The sequence below is a fragment of the Poecilia reticulata genome, chromosome 9 (genome assembly GCF_904066995.2).
Source record: "Poecilia reticulata chromosome 9, P_reticulata-male-v2, whole genome shotgun sequence".
Classification (NCBI taxonomy): Eukaryota; Metazoa; Chordata; class Actinopteri; order Cyprinodontiformes; family Poeciliidae; genus Poecilia; species Poecilia reticulata.
This window is the reverse complement of record NC_088838.1, coordinates 23,087,222-23,106,006: the sequence shown is the minus strand read 5'-3', so window position 1 is coordinate 23,106,006 and position 18,785 is coordinate 23,087,222. Positions and strand designations below refer to the sequence as shown.

General features: G+C 38.8%; 1 protein-coding gene across 2 annotated transcripts in view; it reads left to right on the top strand.

Annotated features, from left to right (window-relative positions):
- efna5b (ephrin-A5b) overlaps nucleotides 1-18,785 on the top strand; it is a 114,791-nt gene that overhangs the window by 80,629 nt on the left and 15,377 nt on the right. For both annotated transcript variants that reach the window (XM_008418320.3, XM_008418319.3), the window contains exon 2: nucleotides 7,135-7,427. In XM_008418320.3, the coding sequence (XP_008416542.1) occupies nucleotides 7,135-7,427 (293 nt within the window). The remainder of the gene's footprint in view (nucleotides 1-7,134; nucleotides 7,428-18,785) is intronic.

Below are 18,785 nucleotides of genomic sequence, written 5' to 3'. Positions count from 1 at the left end.
AACTGCAGTTTTCCGCAACTAGGTTTCAATGATTTTCTAGTTCGAGGTTACTGAGATTTTATGTATCGGCCAGCAAAACGATGCCTGAGGATGTACGAATTTCAACGGGGAGGGCAAAACTGTAGGCAGATCTTATTCAGGGTCATGAATTGAATTAAGAAGTTTATGAGAAAATGAAAAGAACAGAAAAGGGAAGGGAAGGGGCAAAAACAGGACAGAAAACAGGAAAAGCAGCCACATTCACAGAGATAATCTCCTTTTCTGAAGCACTCATGGCAGTTTGTAATGCAAATAGCTGTCAGCAGTGCTTAAGTGCTCATGTCTTGTTCTTGTCAAAATCTCTTAAGAGCATGAAGGAGTTTTGTCATAGTGCATGCATCAGTTGTCCACTTTGAGTTCACATGATGTCATCAAACGTTTGCTGCAACACTGACAAATATATGGCTCAGCTTAAAAAAAAATCAAGAGGTAACCGTTTACATGGATGTTTTAAAAGTGGTTCCAACTTGATTAGGCTAACATTTTAGTCTTTTTAAGTTTAACTAACTTTTGCACCATTAGAAAAGTAATCTGACCATTCATATTTATTTTGGATTCCAAACCTGGTTGGATTTGCCTCCGGAAAAGTCCAAATGTTCTATTGCAAAGAATCGACACGGTGCCAGAAAGATTCCGTAAAAATGTTGGCATCACACAGCTTTTGTCAGATTTGTCTGAGAAATGGTATTGCATGTTGATAATATCCCATTCCACCAGATCCCAATGATCCTCTGTTATATTGAGATCTGATGACTGCAAAGGCCATGGCATTGGAGTACAGTGAACACATTGTCTTATTCAAGAAAGCACTTTGAGATCATTTGAGCTTTGTCACACAGTGGATTATCCTTGAAGTAGGAATACAAATGTTGAGCACCAATACTCAGGTAGCTTTTGGGGTTTAAACAATGATCAGCTGGTTTTAGGGACCCAAAGTCTAAAAATAAAATGTACCCCACACCATTATACCACTGTCAACAGCAGCAGTCTAATTTGTTCATGCAAGGCTGGATGGATCCATGATTTTATGTCATTTGTACCAAATTCTGACAAGCTGACTGTAAGTCAACATATTTCCAAACTGTCTCAGTTCAGTTTCAGTTTGTCCCTGACATGAGTGGAATGTGGTTTCTGCTGCTGCATCTCATCTGCTTCAGTGTTGTTGAGCTGCACAATAAATATATTGAACCACAATCATTATCACAGTTTAGACATGCACAGAGTTGTTATTTTTTGCTTTGAAGCAATGGAATACATACACTGAAAACCAAGCTACTCAAAAGCTACAAGTTTTTAAGTTAAAAGTAGCCTCCCTTCATATTGACTGACCTTTTAAGATATTTTATCAGCTCAACAGTATATGTTCACGCATTAAACATATTTTTACATTTACAGCTCTTAAGCTTTTACTTGCCAACTCCCTGAATGTGTTTGTAGTGAAGAGTTTTTGCAAAATAAAACAAATAGAAATCTTTTTTTTTTTCCGATTAATGTATTAATGGTTGGTGTTAGAAGGTGGTCTACATGTGAGTGACTCCATCGAGTGGTGGTATTTACAGTGATACTGTGCCTTGGCAACACATTGTGAAGTTCCTCTTCCTCGTCTTCGTTGAATCTCACTTATTCAGCTGGTTAGAAGGCTGGAATTGCTCCCCGGCTCTGCCTGCCACAGAGCTCCCCCGTCTTTCTCTTTCACTCAGGTTATCTGTCTTTCCCCGTCCCCCTCGCTCTCTGTCTCCAGCCACCGATGTTCGGCTCGGAGAAGTAGCTGATGGTGCCGCGTGTGAAGCGCGGAGGCCCCAGTGTGTGTTTGTCTCTGTGAGTGCGTGTGCCCCTGGTGCACGCCCTGCAATGTCACTGGGCTGTGTAATTGAAATGGAAATGAGCCAATCAGTGACTGCAGTGGTGTGCCACCTTTCGCTGCATTCACTCCACTGTTCCAGCTCTGCCAGACTCACTGTGTTTGTAACTCTGAGCAAGTTTGTGTGTGGGAGCTGACAGTACTTAGCTCCTGAGTTTTCACCAAAAAGGCCCTGTAGAGAAAATGCCACCATTGGTCGATAGAAAGGATGTCCCCCTCACCGACAAACACACACACGCTGCGTCCAGCTGATTTTTTCCATCTTTGTGTTGTGACCTACAGCTTATTGGGCCAGCTGTGGCATAACGAAAACATGTAATTATCACCATTTGACAATTAGCCTCTCATCCAAGTTCTGCCCCTAATTACCTATTTAACTGCTTGAGGGCGTCCGCTGTCAATCTCTGCTGCTACAGTTTCTCACAAGAATGCGAACAATTGCTGCCAGAAGTATGCCGTAAACTCCAGAGATCTGACTGTGGTTTGGGTGGAGTGTGTGCATGTGTGTGGCGTTAAGGGGGAGAGGATTGGGTAACTTTGCAAAAAACTCCACATGGACTTTTTTTTCCCTCCTTGAACGTACTTTAGTCCTGTCTCTAATTTGGAAAGCTCTTTTTTCCCTGGACTGAATCTCAGGCTTTTTTTTTTTTTTGACAATACTCAGAGGAGCTGTTTTTGAAATAAGGGAATACAAGAATAAATCAGACTGAACACTTTTATGGACTAAAGATGAAATTGGCCATCATGACAATTTGGGCCATATAAAAGTGGAATTTGGGAATTTTCCTCCCAAATTCCACTTTTTTTATTTTTTATTCACTCTTTCAGGCATTGCTCCCTGTCAGAAAAAGAAAGTATTCTAATGGCAATCTTTCAAACGCTTGTTGAAGTCTCAGGGAGAGAAAATCTACACAACAACTAGTTAAAGCTTTTTAGCTGGCCGTGCTGTCTCATCTGGCTAACCAGTTTTTTGATCATAACACTTTAGCGTCTTAAACCTTGCATGTTCTGGAGATCTTATGGACATAACGACATAACGAGGAAAATAAAAGATTGTTTTAGCTCAATAAAGAGTCATAGTCGGGGTCAGTGAGTGTATGTGAAAAGTCAGACACCTGAGGCTTTATTTCACTGCAATCTTAACATAACTCCTTTCTGAAAGTACATTTGAAATGCTACATGCAGCACGTCTGTTGAGTAACAGACCCCTGCCTAATTATATCACCAGGTAGTGGGACTGATTAAGCAGCTAAAATCAGATTGTTATATTCCTGGATTTATATTTTATTGGGTTTCCTCAAGTTTCTGTATAATCTGAGCAAATTATTAGAAAATTTATAAAAATTGGATTCAGTTTTCTTATGAATTTTAGATTAAGATTATTAAACATGGGTCACGTTTTAGTGGTTTGTATGTGCAACACAGTGGCTGTTGTATGCTTGAGGAGCTTTTCTGTTTTTGGGTGAAAAACAGTTTCTTCTCTCTGCTAAAAAAGCGGGGAGTGTTTGTACAACTGCAGCAGCCGATTATGTCTCAAATTGCTACAGATGAGACATCGGCTGCATCTGAAACTGCCACATTACAACCACCATAACAAGATGTTTATGGGAACAATGAACAAAACAAATCCATAACATGCTTGATTTTCTCTAAACGGACTTGACTGCTCACACTATCAGGCCATCCATATACAGTTTCAGGGGGAAATCTCCCAAAAACGATGAATGTACGGTTGGATAAATCCCGCACACATATTCACAGAGAGCCTGGCAGTGGAATCAGCAGTATTGCCGTCTCCTCTTTGTGTCCTGCCTTGTCTTTTCGGACCAGATTCTTTCATTTCTCCCCACCTCATGTCACTTTCCCACTCTCACCCTCTTTCTTACTTTGTGCCATTAGCAGCTTTTGGCTGTCTCACTGCTGCTCCTTTGCCAATTTTATTCATTTATTTTCCTGGCAGTTCATTCAACTGATAACACAAACCCGATGCATGCTTGTGAATGCTCATCAGGTGTAAGGTGGGTGTGTTTGCCGCATAGGTGTCACTTTGTGTACGTGTTTGTGAGGCATGTTACAAATGCCTGTCCTGTCCCTTTTTATGAGCTCACTCACCCAAACATCCTCTGGCTCATTTGCAGTCAGGGCCACCAGCTACTATTCTGACTGCTGAGGCACAGAGAGAAGGGCAGCTAAAACATCACACAAACACACACACATGCATTCTCGCTGTAATTCTCATGCCGTCTCTTACACACGCGCACACGCGCACATACACACAAACAATGTGTGCACTAACACAGAAGCTGGGCCAAGCGGATGGGAGGATGCGACCATCAAGTCGGTGACATTTTGAAGCAGTGAGAGAGATGCATGGCTCTTCCTGGACCTCCACAGACATGTTTTAAATGAAATGTTACAGATGAGTTCCTCACTGCCTCGGCTATAAACACCCTTACCCTGGTATTTACCCTAGACGGGTAAACAGAAAGGGGAGAAAAAAACAACAACTTTTTAACCTGGCTCATGCTCATATATACACAGATGTGCATTAATATACAGAGCAGGGCCTGAGGAACTCGCATGATGACAATAATGAGAGATGGCTTGGCTCAATTTGTAGATTGATTGTTGCATTAAACATTCCATTATCCAAACATTCAGCTGAAGTGACAAGTGAGCGCACCCGGCCCGTATTCTGCTCAAATTGCCATTTGATCTTCAGAACAAGTGAATTTGGGTCGTGCTGGATCTCTGCACTGGAACACGCTCGCGCCGATCCGCAGCCTGCATCCAGAGTGGTTTTACTTAATGTTTGTTTAGAAAGCCAAGAGGACATTCTGTACACTCACCAACTACTTAATTAGGTAAAATTTACAAATCACACAGTCATATGGCAGCAATTCAGAGCATTGGGGCATCTAGATGTGGTGAAGACAACTGGCGGAGCATCAGAATGAGGGAGAAAGAGTATTTATGTTGTTCTGAATGTGCAAACCACATTCATGGTTTGCTCATCCAATTCCTTGTTGACATCAGAATAGAATGGACTGACGATTTCAATGTGATAGAAAGGGAATATTTCCTCAAATAACTATCTGCTACAGCCAAGTTTGCAGGGTACAGTTTCTGGGTGCACCGCATGTCAAACTTTGATGCAGATAGACGACAGCAGAAGGAGACCACACATGACTCCACTCCTGTAAGCGTAGAACATGAAACCTGAAGCTACATTTGAGGCTCAGCGAAACTGGACAATTACAGATAGAAAGACATTGACGGGTCCAATGAGTTCCCATGTCTGCTGCATGTTCAGGCGGCAGGGTTGGCGTTTGCCAAGAACCTCTTTCACCAAGGAAGGAAGGACTGTTAACTATAACAAAAGAATCAAAAATAAAATCTTGATATACAAAAACTTTCCAATTTCATTTTGTTTTTGTGGGGGGAGGGGACTCCAACAGCATTTTTTAAGAGTAATTCGTTGGTGTCAGAAGTTGGACATTTCACTGAAACAACATAAAGCAAATAAGTGAAAGATGAAGGAAATTATGACATTATAATGTATATGTTTTTCACCAGCATCTGAGGATGTTTGAAACATTTATTGAAAAGTCAATAAATCTTTTCCAACCCTCTGCTGTAATTTTCACTATCTTGTGAGGACTCATTAGCAAGCCTTAGATCTTTATAACCACAAATCTTGAAGCTCTGGAGTTTATAGGATAACATTATTTATGTCTCTTGCTTGCTCTGCATGTAATTAGAGCACTTGCAGAGTTTCTTAAGAGTTTTTTGAACTTCTTGTAACCTTGTTGTGTTATAATGTCAAAGGGTGGGTCTGAAATATTAAGTCATGTCCCCTGCATGGCTTTCAGTTAGTCACAGATAAGAGAACAGATATATGTCTCTTGAGATCAGAATAGCACGGAAAAGCCTTTTTTTCAGCAAATAAATTTGAGAAGTGAAACATATAGATTCATCCCATATTGCTATGTCTCAAATATGTATCAGTTTTCTTTTTTATGATTAGCTATTGAAAATATCCAAATTTAGTTTTTCAACAAATAAGAATCTTGAGATTGAAAAAAAATATATTTTTAATATAGAAATCTCAGCCTACTGAACAGTATGTTCATATGCCGAACAAAATATGCACTTAGTACTTGCTCTCCAACAAGTTGTTCCTTTTAGAAGAATTACTGCATCAATGGAGTGAGGCTGTGTTTTTTCTGTTATTTTTGCTAATTTTCTACTGTATTTTTTCCTTCCACCAAACATTCCATTAACATGCTGCAATACAGCTCACCATAAACCACCAGTTTATTCAGCCATGACCACAAGAATAAAAGTGAACAAAAATACATGCAATATATTTATCATGGTGTCACTTAATCTTTATAGTAGGCCTATCTGAATTTTTTATTTGTTGCCATGAACATGAATACTTGGCTACTGTGTACATACAAGCCTTAGTGTGCATCAACATTACAGTCTGAAGAATTTCAGATGTGAAACATTTTTTGCTTAGTGAAGCCCCTGACAAATAAATGAAAAACTCTCCTTGATAAACAGGAATGCGATCAACACTAAAACAGCTCTAATGCGGCCCACAGATGAGATGCCTGTTTGATGGGTGACAGAGAAGAAATAGTCACTGTGTGTGTGCTGATGGTGACGGCGTGTGGCCTTTGATGAAACTCCCTGTACATATTGCAACCCTGTGACCCTGCACAGCCTGTTCTAGATCATTGCTGCTGTAAAGATGCTTCGCTGCACAGCCCTCGGAGACAGTTTGGCTTCGTATTTTTCCTATTGTGACATTTACGGTCTTGCCGTCCTGAAATCCTGTATCCTTCTAACCAGGTCTATTTTACACTCACTTTTTTTTTTTTTTTTGCAGTAGCATATCCTCAAGTAAACGTTTTCATTTTCTTGAGAGATCTAAAAATCTGTTTACTTGCTAGGATATTTTCTCTGGGCCAGATCCTCGTTTGCTATGATTTAGATGGAATGCGGTTGGTATGTGTGAGTAAATATGTATTGCAGGAAAAAGATTTATAGATAAACCAACTCATCTAAAAGTATTGGACCACGAGTGTGCGTGCGCTTATAAATTTTTTCAAGTACAAGGGGATATAAAAGAAGTTTGAGTTTATTCTGAATTCAAATGAAGTTTAAAAATGTTCAGGCAACTTTTAAAGCACATATGAACCCTTTCTGTTCTCCTTCTCATCCAGGTTCCACCGTGGTGATTATCACATCGACGTGTGCATAAATGACTACCTGGATGTCTACTGTCCTCATTATGAGGACTCCGTGCCTGAGGAGCGAACAGAGCGCTATGTCCTCTACATGGTGAACTACGACGGCTACAGCACATGCGACCACACCGCCAAGGGCTTCAAGCGCTGGGAGTGCAACAGGCCGCACTCCCCGAACGGGCCGCTAAAGTTTTCAGAGAAGTTCCAGCTCTTCACTCCCTTTTCTTTGGGCTTCGAGTTTCGACCAGGCAGAGAATATTATTACATCTGTGAGTACCTGCCATCCTTGCATACAGAGCTTTGACAAAGGAAATGTAACATTTTGTCACACTGCAACCACAAACTTCAATGTATAATTAATTGTTCATCTTTGGTAGAGAAACTCAAATTAGAGCATTGATTCGAGTTTGAAGCACAAGAATACACACAGATTTAGTGAACAAACAGCATCATGAAAAAACATACATTTATAGTAGTGAAAAATATGAAGTAATATAACGTAGCTTGACCTGACTGACAACGTTGCACCATTTTTCCCAGACTTAAGTTTTCTCAAAGGCATACTATTCCTCAGCCCATCTTTCTGTGTGCTCAATGCAGAGCATTGAAAGTGGTGTGGCAGCGATCCTAGCAAATACTTAAGCCAGGCTTTTCACACCATTCCTGTTGCTCACAGAAAACTCTTTTTCTTCCCTAAAATGGATGTGGAATTCATAGGGGAGTCCAAACTGAGACGGTTTGAATGTTACAGCTCACTTTCTCCCAGCTGCACAAAACCACATCTCAAAAAGGAGGGCCCGTCTGTCTGTCTGTCTGTCTTCTGCATTCATCCTCTGCCTCCTGCTCTGCTCGTGGTATATGTTACGCCGTCTGCTTCTTTGACAGTGGAACTGAGCCAAACTGAGTTCATCTAAAGTTAAAACCCCAGGGAAATTAGGTTTTATCAAAGCCAGGGTAATGGAGTAGAATGGAATGGAGCTGTTTTTTCTCCACCACAGACTACACCCACGGTTAGCCATGGGAGCCACAGTCAGGTGATGCGTTTGCTGCCGTTTCTTTACAACACATTGGTCTCAAGTATATCCTGATTATTGCAAAACAGATGTAATGCTTGGTTTTAGAGCACATGTGTCAAACTCAAGGCTCACGGGTCAAATCCAGCCCACTAAAGTTATTTAAATAAAACTTTGAGATAACAGTTGTGTACTAAAGTATTAAATTATCAGCCAAATAAAAGTTTTATTTGTCTAAATTACATTAATCTGAAAGATGTTAAATATCATTTAGTTTTACGAAGCACTGAGAATGCAGATAAATTTATATATTTTAACAGTTTAGTCAGTTTTATTAATACATTCTGCCACAATTGGCCCCTAGAGAACATTAATAATCTTAATGTGACCTAAATGAAAATGAGTTTCACACCCCTGACATGGACAAAGTGAGAAAGAAAAGCTTTATTGCACCTAGAAAATGCTTCTCTTTACAAATTGACTTCTGCTATACATTTTATTAAGGAATATCATAGTAAAGACAGCAGAATACAGATGCAAGAAACATTTTCAGATTGTTATTCTACAAAAAAACTCAACAAAAAAAGGGAAACCCATGTATCATTTTACTTCTGCTCCACACTTTGTCTTGGTCTATCATGTTAAATCCCTATCAAGTATGTTAACGTTTGTGGTGGCAATTTCACACAATGTGAAAACATTCAGGATGTATGGCTACTTTTGCAAGGCGCTGTGGCTCGATTTCTTGCCTGCTTCCTTCGCATTTTTCCCTTGCTATTTTTGAAAACTGAGCCAAACTCTGATCTGCTTTATAAATTGGCACCTTTCTTTATGAAGCAGTTAACCTGACAACCAGCCAAGAGCTCTGCGCTGTATTTATTTCATGTTTTGCTCTTTGACCATACTCGGCTGTAATTCATAGTTGCGAGATGAGGTGTGCTAAGTACATCAAATCCCACAGCCCTCTCAGTGGTGTCTCTCCTGTGTGTGCATACAAACCAGTCTCTATCTTTCCTCTCTGTCCTTTTAACAACCTGATGTTTGCTCCATTTGTCTGTTATAAGGTAACCAGATTTTCTTTGGCTTTTACAGCCAATTTGCAATCCGCCAAAATGAGATGGGGGGTGAAATGAAAGTCTCGCAACTTGGGAGCATGGATGGGTGTTAGTGTACAGTTATAAAATGTATCCCCCCCGCCCCCCAAAGTCTCCAACATTTTTTTCCCATTTCTGTTGAGAGATGCTTGTCCTAAGGGCTGGATTAAATTACACTGCGACCGACAGGGTTTCCATGGAACGCATCCATTTTGCCATAGTGTGCCATATTGGTTTAGTGGCCTGCGGCTTCATTGGCTATTGAATGATTCTAGTGTATAGCCTCGCTGGCTACTGTTGCGGATATTAAAGTCATCCACCATGAAGCCATCTGATGTGATATTCCACCTGCCTTTTTGTCGGACTTGGTTCCCCATGAAAAGCAAAGGAGATAAATCTGATGGATTGGACAATCACTTTAGAGGACAAAATGTAAAGCTGAAGGAGGAATATTGGAAGGAAATGACATTACTGGATCCGCCAATTCATCTGCAGGTTTTATCTTCATCATCCGCCACCTTCATTGTCAGGCCTGCTCTTGTAGTTTATGAGTGTGTTTCATCACCTTACATAAACCCAAAACCCAATATTTGCATACAATGTCTGTCAATATATCAAGCTAAATGTTTCCCGTTTTAGATCAGCCTGTAATCAGTAAATGCAATTATTTCTATTTGCTAAATACGAGAATAACCAGAGACGGAAAGTTTTTAAAGTCAGTAATTTACATACATGCCATAGTATTTGGTAGACTTGCTTTTTAAACTGAATAAATGAGCTCAAACATATTGGTTATCTTTCCACAGGCTTCTCTCAAAAACGTGTTGATGTTTTGGTAAATTCCTCCTGACAGAACTGTTCTGAGTCCAGTTTGTAAACCTCCATTGCTCTCTCAGAGCTTTTTAGCTCTGTCTACATACGTTTTATAGGACTGAAGTGAGGATTTTGTGACGGTTGCTTCAAGACAGACTTTATTGTCTTTCAGCCACTTTGTAAATAGTTTGCCAGTATGCTTAGGGTCATCATACATAAAGACCAATGTGCACCAAACCATCTGATGTCTTAAGTTGAATTTTTCCACATGATGTTTATGCCTCTCGATACCATCAGTTTTTTTTTTTTTTTGTTTTGTTTGTTTTTTTAAGTACACCAGTCCTTCCTGTACTAAAACAATGAGACAGCATGATTCTGCCTTGGCCATTCTTCACACTTCGAGTCATTATCATCATTAGTTTTACAATAGTATCACATTTAGCAAATTTAGCAAACAATTTCAGTATTTTGAATTAATATGTATCCATTTTCAATTGTACATGTTCTCTCTTTGCAGAGCTCACCAATTATTAAATTACTGAAAAGGATCAAAATTCAATTAAAACACTTTTTTCCAAAAGGGAAATATCTGATTACTGCATAATATTAATCTGTCTAATCTTTTCAGGGATTACATATTTGGCTTGGTATTACTATAATAAGGTTGTAAAGAACTCAAAGAACCAAACTGAAAACACTGACTCAGACTCAATTATCTTTTGTCACTAATCCTACAAAAGTGAGGATGTCATTTTTTTCTGAGATTATTTTTTTTATCATTATGTCTTTTTTTTTTAAATCAGAAGATTTTGTTAACGAAGATTTCTGTTGCTTTTAAAAGTGAAGATAATGTGATGGTTCAGAAGGCTACTAAATTAATTTATGTTACATTAATTATAGTCAAGTTTATGGATGTACTTTTAAGGCACACCTCAAATACACTTCTTCATTGTGGACATCATAGAAAGAGAAAAACAAATCAGCCAGCGTACTGGAAATAGAATTGTGGTCATCCACGCGTTTACTTCATCATGGGCACAATTTCCAGAATGTGCTACATTCATCTGTTCAAACAATTACATGCACTAGAAACACCACGGAAATGTCTATTCATTATGTAGTTCAGCTACTAGATTCTCTGTTCCAGAGCTGACGTGTTTTGTTGCAAAATGTGAGTTTCTGCCCCAAAACAAAAGACCATTGACTTAAATCTGTAAGACATTGTCATTATCCATAGTAAAACACGCCTTGTACCAAAGAGTCAAAGATAAGCCCGCAAAGAGAAGAAGAAAACAATCTGTACTCAATTACACCCATTCTGTCGAGAGAAATGGGACAAAATTCAAGGAAGTTAAAATTGTAGAGGAATAGCCAGAACATATTGTTACATAGTATAAAAGGCAATTCTACCAAATAGAACATTATTGTATGTGAGCTTCTGACTTTGACATTTTCCTGCCAATCAACAAGTATAACTAATGTAAAACATGAAACAGTGAACTATAAATATCTAGTTTGAACTGACTGCACATCATGCTGAATTCGCTGCGACTTGCTGTGATCCCCCAGTGGCACATTCAGATTGAAAATGTATTTAACAAAAGTTTAAAAGTGCATAACGTATGAGTCTTCCAACATTTTTCCACACGTTGGCATATGAAAAGTAAAAGCAACCTAAACAATATAGAATGAAATAAAAATCCATAGCAGTTGAAACAGATATATATTCTTACTACATCTCATTTGTTATGATGCAGTTGAATTCATTAGCCGACAAAACATATCATATGCTGCCACAAATCAGTTAATTTTTCTCCTGTTGCTAAAGATGGAAAATGCATTCAACGTTCCTTATCTTTTAGTGTAAGCTGTGTGTAAGTGCATATGGAGCAGCAGAGCCTTCATTTAACCAGAGCTGATGTTCACTGTCAGGACATTCATCTTTTCCTCATCTATATCAACTTTCTGTTGCCAAATGACTAAGGGGAAACGGAAAAGTGAAAACTTTGCCCTCCCTGACATGACCGATTAGCTGTCTTGTTTGTCGATGAAAATGAAGGCATCAAAACATTTTCCAGCAGAAGAAAAAACATTCACTAATGCCGTTTTTGCCCCACGAGTCTGATGTGATTTGTTGTATCTTAGACAGAATTAGGGAGAAAGGGACAGGGCTTTGTTGTTAATCTGCTGCAACAACAAAAAGCGGCTTAATCAAGGAGTGCAGGACACAGGAAATTCACACAAATGGAGGTCATAATTTTTATTTTTTTGTTCATGTCAGCTTTTCATCTTTGTCTGAGGCAGCTAATTGGAGACAGTAAGAGCGATAGAATTGGATCGGAGCCTGGATTTCTTGTGGACAACACTGGTTTCCCGTTAGATCAATGCAAAAGGGAGAGACTAAACAGAAAAGTCCACAAAGAAGGTAAAATTTGAGAGATTTGAGGATATCCAAAGATGAAAGTAATCTGGTTCCATATGCAAGTAATTCAGCAAATCGCAGCATTAGTCGTGGGCGAGTTACAGCTCTGAAGAGTCTGTCCACATCAGAGACAGATGGGATATGTGAGGACGGTGTGAGAACTTGGGTCATAGTTCACAGTGCATTCTCGGTTTAAGTGAAATCCGCCTTGCAGAACGCTGACGGGAGCACATTTTTCTAATACGGCCAGAATCCACAAGATTGTATTTGAACGATTTTAATCTGAAAAGGGCAGAAATCCAATATCAGTGGCAGCTCACTGCGAGGGATGAGTGAGAGGAGTTATGGCGTCTTTAGGCATATAAGATTTGTGGAAAGCAGGAAACGACTTGCTGTGATCCTCCGGTGGCAGATTGCCAGCTGAAAGCGTGTTTTCTCACTGACTGATTCGCTTGCCCGCGTGGACTGGAGGTGCTTCTGGAACAATCAATAACACCCCTGTGTACCTACGAAGTCCCAGGGATAGTCTGAGGCTGAAACCAAATGATCTCCTTCTAAATGCTCATCAAAACCCAGAGGGCGGTGATGAATCTGCCCACCTTAGATTATAAAATGAAAAAACATTCAGTGAGGTTTAAATCACTCTGGAGATGACTGCGGGCCAATATCCCTGTTGAAGAGGCATATGCCAGGCGTCTGATGGTATAACCTTGAGGAAAATAGCACAGTTTCACTGTATTACGGTATTTAAATAAAAATGTGAAGTTAAAATGTATGACATGTATGACAAGGCTTTTATTTTAGCCTTGTTAGAGTCATCATGCATCATTGGCTGTACTTTTGTTTTTCCAAACATAGTACTCCAATGTTCTGGAGAAATATTTATATAGACACAAATATGTGTCTGTTTTGTCGTAGGTTTCTCTTGATTGTGAAATGCTAATTTGCGAAGGATGACAAAAAAAAAAATCCTGCAAGAAACTGGAGCTAATATCAGAGTCTGAGTTTGATACCACTGACGGTGTACATCGAGGTGTAAAAAAACAAAGGGCTGGTTTATTCTAGAGGTAGTGATTGTTGAGCTGAGGTTGTTGAGGGTGATACGGATGTTAAAGTATCTGAAGACGTTGACGAAGCTCAGGAAAGGTCAGCTGACAGAGCTCATAGGCAAAAGCAGGCAAAAATAACAACCCTGAAAACTTTAAAACAACTAGTTTGTTAGTATCAGAGCCGTGTTTTTGTGTTTGTTAGTTGCACAGACAGATTGTTGTAATTAAATGTTGTAAACACTTCAGTTCCACTCATGAGCAGATTCTTTTGAACACATTTATGCACAATACTGATCTTAGTCTCAGGTCACACTAAGCTTTTATGGCATTTCATTTTCTAAAATTATGGGGAAGGTATGATATAAAATTCTGCTAGTGTTGAAATTGTAACTTTTTTAAATCTCGGAAAAGAAAACCTTCTTTTCTTTTCTTCTTTTCTTCATGAATACTTTTTCATGAGCTCGTATTAAGCTTCCACAAAAAAGCTCAGACGTCTTCTTCAAAACAGAGACTAGAGCTGTTGTTGATCATAAATCCTAAAATGTTCTTTGCCCCTTGAAGCTGCTCTCGAGGGAAGAAACAGGTAGAGGATGGAGCAGGGAGCAGCAGAAGGAAAATGGCATTAATGGACAAATGAAATAGAGGCAAGGGGGGGATGGCGTATGCAGCCCTGTGTTTTGTCGGAGCTCTGGGAGGCTAGCTAATAATGATAAAGAGTCCGAGCTGCTCCATTTGTGGTCCGAGGAGGGAACCTGCATATGGACACCATCATAACTCAGGCCTTTCATCCGTTCAGATGAAAAATCTACCCTGTCATCAGCACTCGGAGATGATCTGACTACATGGACACACTCAGACGGGCACACATGCCCTCCTTTTATTGTACGTATGTAAGCGGGCACATGGAATCGCCACACGCCTGCCTCGAAAGCCTTGTTGTATTCCCAATAGATGGATAGACTCTCCATCACCTTTGTTGCCCCTGGTTACAACACCATTACTTGTCCTGTGTATTCATCTCATCTCGCTTTGAATGTTAGGAGAGCTTTTACAACTGTAAGGACTGTAAATAGAACTGAACATATAACAAAATTTGACATCAAGCTGAAGCATAGAGAATGAAGAGAGGACGTTCTAAATAATACATCTAAACTGTTGCATTTCGTACTTTGGAAACCAGTGTTTGCTAATAACATTCAGTGTCCTGGGAAAATAGAGCATTGCAGTAAATTAATGGATAAATTAAACCAACAAAACTGTAATTTAAACATTTCATCTCTTAATACGTGCATAAAACGGAACGTATTTGGGTGGAGAAAAGTCAGCAGGCATTAAACAGAAGCCTTAAAAGTCGAAACTGGTTTTGCACAGAAAGCAGCAGGTGACTGTTGATTGTGAATTAGCAGCAACACAGAGCCCATCAGGACCTTTTGAAAGCTGTCAAATGTTATTAATCTAGGAATAGTTTCCACAATAGCCAGTACTTCTACAAAACAGCATGGATTTTCCACCAGGGACCATCATGAGTTTTTAAGAAATAATTGGTACTACAGACTTCCGAGCCCAAATTCTCCCTGGCTACTTTGCTCCAAACATTAACAGAGCACCATTCCTTTAAACTTTTTCGAATGTTGTCTCATTGCAACTGCTAACTTGTATTTATCTTTGGAGATGTCATGTAATTGACTAACTCAATGAACCACATTATTGTGAGGTGTAAGAAAATGAAATATGCTTTTCAAACATTTTTACCAATAAAACTCTGAAAAGTGTGGCATGCATTCATATTTACCACATTTTATTCTTATACAGCTAAATACAATTGGTGCTACCAACTGCGTTCGCAGGTTATCTATTTACCAGTAGTATGGAGTATGGAGGAGCTGCAGAGACCCACAGCTTCAGTGGAAACATATGTTGTTTGGATTACTATTAGTTGTAAATTGATTTTGAGCATAAGCATGGTGTTTATTATAGAGTGGCAAGAAAAAAGGATGACAGACATGCAAAGGAAGGTTCTCTGGGTGAAACAGACCAAAACTAAACGCTATGGCCTTCAAACGTAGGATCATGTGTGCATTCAAAACGTTATATATGGCAGAAAACTAATATCTAACAACCTTGAACATGAGCAAACACCATAATCAAACCAAATTAACACATTAGAAAGACTTTTTAGCCAAACAACTTAAAAATACACAATTAAAAGTAAACTTTCAAAAGTATATCATATTCATATTTGCTAAGACTAAATATCATTATGGCCGTTTTATGCATCATGCAAAAACCATCTTAAATTTGTTTATGCATATTGTGTTGCTATATTAAGAATTCAAGTCTGAGAGGATCTGAAATAATTCATTTAGAGAAGAATCAACAGTAAGCTGAGACCAGGACAAGCTAATTGGAGTTTTAAAAGTCTCTTATTTGAAAAAATTAATTGGAAACATTTTTTTTCGAGGGTTAATCCAATAAAAGACCATAAAATAAGTCATGGTGCACTTGTTGACAGCACTGTTGTAGCCAGGCAAGAGAGAAAACTCTCTAATCAAGTTGACTGCCAACATAGTAGTAATAACTCTGCCTGCCAAAAAACCAAAGCGCTATGAAGAGCTAACAGATCAGAAGAAAACTGGGGGCTGCTGAGGCCAAGGTTCCTCTCATGCTGTTATGATTTAGAACATACAGCTGATTATCATTAACTTCTGCATAAAAATATATGTACACGGTCTATGTGTTCTTTTTGTTGATTAAACATTTGACACAACAATGAATGCAAACATTTCACCACAAAGATGGGGTGAGTATGCTTCCATTTCGTTCTGACATGGTTGCTCTGAGATCAGGACTCTGTGGGGGTGAAAACATGTTTTTTCAGAAATCCTTTTCTTGATTGTGAAATTCTGTTTATTTTTTCTTGATAGTTATAATTTTTCACATTTAAAATGCATCACAGACTTACACAAGTTTTATTTTTTACCTACTTATATTTAATTTGTTATGGGTTTTTTTTCTCCATATTTGTCCTCTTTTGCAGAACAGTTTTTCTCATTTATTTTGTGAGTGGATGTTTAGTTGTACTTTGATTCTGTTTGAAGGGCTCAGTTGAGCAATAAAATATTATTTACAATTACATATTATTGTGTGGTAGCCTAAAAAAAACAACAAAAAAAACTCTCCCACAGATCAACAAAGCAGCACATGCAATCTGAGTGTATGAAGAAGAGTGCAATGATGACTTTAAGAGGCCTCGGGCTTTCAATCACTCCCTTTTCAACTTAAGAATGACAAGACAAAGAGAGATTTCTAACAGTCCCATTATGAAGTCTTTGAGAAAATTATGATACTTTAACTACTGCGGCATAAAACCAAAAATTAAAAAATGATATCTCCTCACCGTTGCACTCATGTACGAAATAATGGTGTGAGAAAACTAGTGCAATTATTGTATAATAAGCCATTATCTAATGCAACTCAGTCCCCTTTCTCAACTTAGTCGTAATCGCTTTCTTTGTCGCTGCCTGTGACCTTCTCAGCCCCATGTAGGAGACGTAAGAAATTAGTCGGTTACTTTCTACCGAGGATTGTGAAATGCAAGGAAAGAGCAGAAGGTGTGCAACAGCAGAGGGGACAGAAGTGGAGTGGAGGTTACAGATAATGTCTCTCTGATCTTCTTGTACACAGACGCAAACATGTATGACATGCCATGCATTTTCATTAAGAGTGAAGTTAATGTCTTTGAAAGCTGTTTTGCTGATTATTCATATCACTCGTATCGAGTTGCAGAAACACAGCGGTATATTTCTGCTAATCATTTTTGTTACTTTGGATGATTCAAGCTGCAGTCTGTGCCCTACGAGTTTCTACCATACTTACTTCACAAAGTCTTTGCCTGTTCATTTTTACTATTTTTTTTCCCTTTCCACATAATTTTTTATTGATACGATTAGATACGGGACTTTGTGAACAGCCAGTTTCTTAAGTGATGACAGCTTGTGGCTTGCTGTTCCTCTGGATGTTGTCAGTGGCTGAAGAGCTGTAAAGTTGGTCATAATTATGTAGATTATCACATGTTCATGATACCAAATTTATGTATTTATGTATTGTCATTTTCTGCTGGTTTTCTGAGAAGTTGAATCCCTGGGTTTTATTGGCTAAGCCATGAGCATCAAAATTCTTGAAATAAAAATATATTTGAGTTCTACTTTTTTATTTGAATAAATAATATGAACTTCTTAATGATATCCTTATTGGATATTATCCTGTAAAGCAGGGGTCTCCAAACGTTTTCCTGTGAGGGCCACATCATTTTTTCCTTCTCTGGTGAGGGGCCGGAGTCAGTTTGTAACAGAAAAGGTGTGACGATTGCAGGAGTGCCTAAATGTAAAAATGTATTGTTTTCCAGAAAGTGCAATCAAATAACCCTCTCTGGGTTCTTCACAGAAAAAATCTAGGAAGGATTATAGTCCGTATTTTCCTAACTATGAGCCGCACTGGACTATAAACCAGTAAACATACACATATAAGCCGCAGATATCTCTGCCGCTCCAGGTTTTCCACAGCGATGCAGCAGAGGGGGGCGGACAACCAAAATTTGAGTCATAACAGGTCAATTAAATCACATTTATTACGTTGAAAAAGAAAAGTTGCCAAGTTTAGATTTAACTGAACTGATTACAGTAGTTTCCGAACGGTAACTGTAACAGTAAAAGTGCTGATCCTTCGTGTCCTAGCATGTGCTAAATGAAAATGGGCGCTTTCTTCTTCTTTAGATTTCAACGGCAGCTTGCATCCATTATTGTTGCACTACTGCCATCTACTGGATCCTACTATCTGTACCTCAAATTATCATAATGATCCCAGTATTATTTAAAAAACGACAAATCTTCTTTTTCCACTAAATGCTATTTAACTGATAACCAACATTCTCAAATTTCAATTCCCTATTAAAACCTAATTCTGTTTTAATGGGCGCTTTATTCTTTTATTTCCAATTTTGACTTCCAATGATTCACTTCCTGCTAAAGAGCCCCCTGGTGGTTGAAGAAAAATCCACATATAAGCAGCTTATAGTCCAGAAAATACGGTATATGAAAAAAAATCTGAATGCTCTCTGGTATTGTTCAGTGGGCCGGGCCAAATGTGGAGGTGGGCCAGATCCGGCCCGCAGGCTGTAGTTTGGGGATCACTGCTGTAAATATTCTATCTCTATAAAAATTGCCATAATTTGTTGAAG